Consider the following 1,760-nt stretch of genomic DNA (forward strand, 5'->3'; position numbering starts at 1 on the left):
AAAGGATAAGCGCGAGCGCATCAAACAGGCCATCATGACGGCTGCGAAGTCTGTTTTGAATGATTCTACCGACTTAAGTGCAGACGCTCCTTTACAGGAGCTTGGAATCGACTCTTTGGGGGCAATTGAGTTCCGAGACTCAGTCCAAAGCGCACTGAATGTAAGACTCAGCGCAACTGTTCTATTTGACCATCCAACTGTCGACGCGCTGACGAAGTTTCTTTTGCAAGAAGTAGGCGAGGATAACGACACTGAAAGCAAGCCCGCTGCACTTGTCGAACCGGTGACACCTTTTGAAGCTGCAGCAGGCGTCGAAGTTGCAGTAGTGGGAATGGCATGCCGATTTCCAGCTTCTGACCCTAATCCGCGTGAATTCTGGCGAATGCTTCTAAAGGCGAAAGACTGTATAAGCGACGTGCCGCTGTCACGATTCGACATCAACGCATATAACACAAAGGCATCTACTGACGGGAAAATTTATACATGTGCGGGGGGAACAATCAGAAATATCGATTCCTTTGACTGTCACTTCTTTTCCATATCTCCACTGGAGGCTAAGCAAATGGACCCAAGACAGCGGGTGGCCCTTGAAGTTTCTTATGAAGCTCTTTCGGATGCAGGCGTTGAAAGAGGTGCAACAGACACGGACGTCACAGGAGTCTTTGTTGGTTCAATGAATCACGAAACAGCCCTTGAGGGAGGGCCCTGTGCTACTGCCTTTACTGTCACTGCAGCACACATCAGCATATTGTCAAACAGAATATCATATGTGAATGGCTTTTCTGGACCAAGTGTGACACTTGACACCGCTTGCTCATCATCTCTCGTTGCCCTTGATTTCGCCCTTAGTTATATGGCAAGTCAAGCGATTTCACAGGCTTTGGTTCTAGGGGTTAATCTAATGCTAAGAGTGGAGGCCTACCAACAGACGTGCAAAGCGCACATGCTCAGCATTGATGGAAGATGCAAAACCTTCGACGCCTCTGCCAACGGCTATGTCCGCAGTGAGGGATGTGGCGCAATACTGGTGAAGGCTCTACCGCGTCACTCCACAGACCCACGGGCTGTCTACGCCTGGATTCGGGGTGCTGCCAATAACCACGTAGGCAGAAGCGCAAGTCTCACTGCGCCCAACGGCCCTGCTCAACAAGCAGTCATTCGAGCAGCTCTTCACGATGCCCAAGTAAAATCGCCTGCAGATGTGTCGGTGTTGGAGGCACATGGTACTGGGACGTCTCTGGGAGATCCTATCGAAATTGGAGCGATCCGCGCAGTCTACTGCAATGGCTTTGCAGACAGTCCCCCACTGATAGTGGGCGCCTTGAAATCGCTCATGGGGCATTCTGAAGGGGCCGCAGGCATCGCGGGACTCATCAAGCTAATTCTGGTCCTGCAACACAGAATGGCTACTCCAAATCTGCATCTAAACATGCTAAACCCACACATTGACGTGACTAGAAGCGACAAGTACAGAGGCCTCATGTTTCCGAGCAAGTGTGTTCCCCTCGATGGCCTGTTTGGGATTCACGAGTCGCAGCCACTGCTGGGTGCGGTGAGTTCGTTCGGATTTGGAGGTTCCAATGCTCACGCAATTGTTGAGGTGGCCCCCACGTTCAAGTCGACCTGGGCGGCAACTGGGGAGCCAGCCAACGCCACTTCGGGAAAACGCTGTGCCAGTACTGTGTGGCTATTTACTGGACAAGGATCGCAATACCTGGATATGGCATGTGCTTACTTCAACCATAGTGCTGTATTCAGAA

At 51.4% G+C, this 1,760-nt stretch overlaps 1 protein-coding gene across 1 annotated transcript; it reads left to right on the top strand.

Annotated features, from left to right (window-relative positions):
- Nucleotides 1-34: 34 nt before the first annotated feature.
- ETH_00043845 (type I fatty acid synthase, putative) lies at nucleotides 35-1,627 on the top strand (the record flags this gene model as incomplete). The annotated part of the gene is made up of 1 exon (XM_013379760.1): nucleotides 35-1,627. A coding segment is annotated over one exon (1,593 nt), but the record flags the coding sequence as incomplete, so codon positions are not given.
- Nucleotides 1,628-1,760: the final 133 nt, after the last annotated feature.

This window comes from Eimeria tenella, genomic scaffold (assembly GCF_000499545.2).
Source record: "Eimeria tenella Houghton genomic scaffold, Eth_scaff3914, whole genome shotgun sequence".
Classification (NCBI taxonomy): Eukaryota; Apicomplexa; class Conoidasida; order Eucoccidiorida; family Eimeriidae; genus Eimeria; species Eimeria tenella.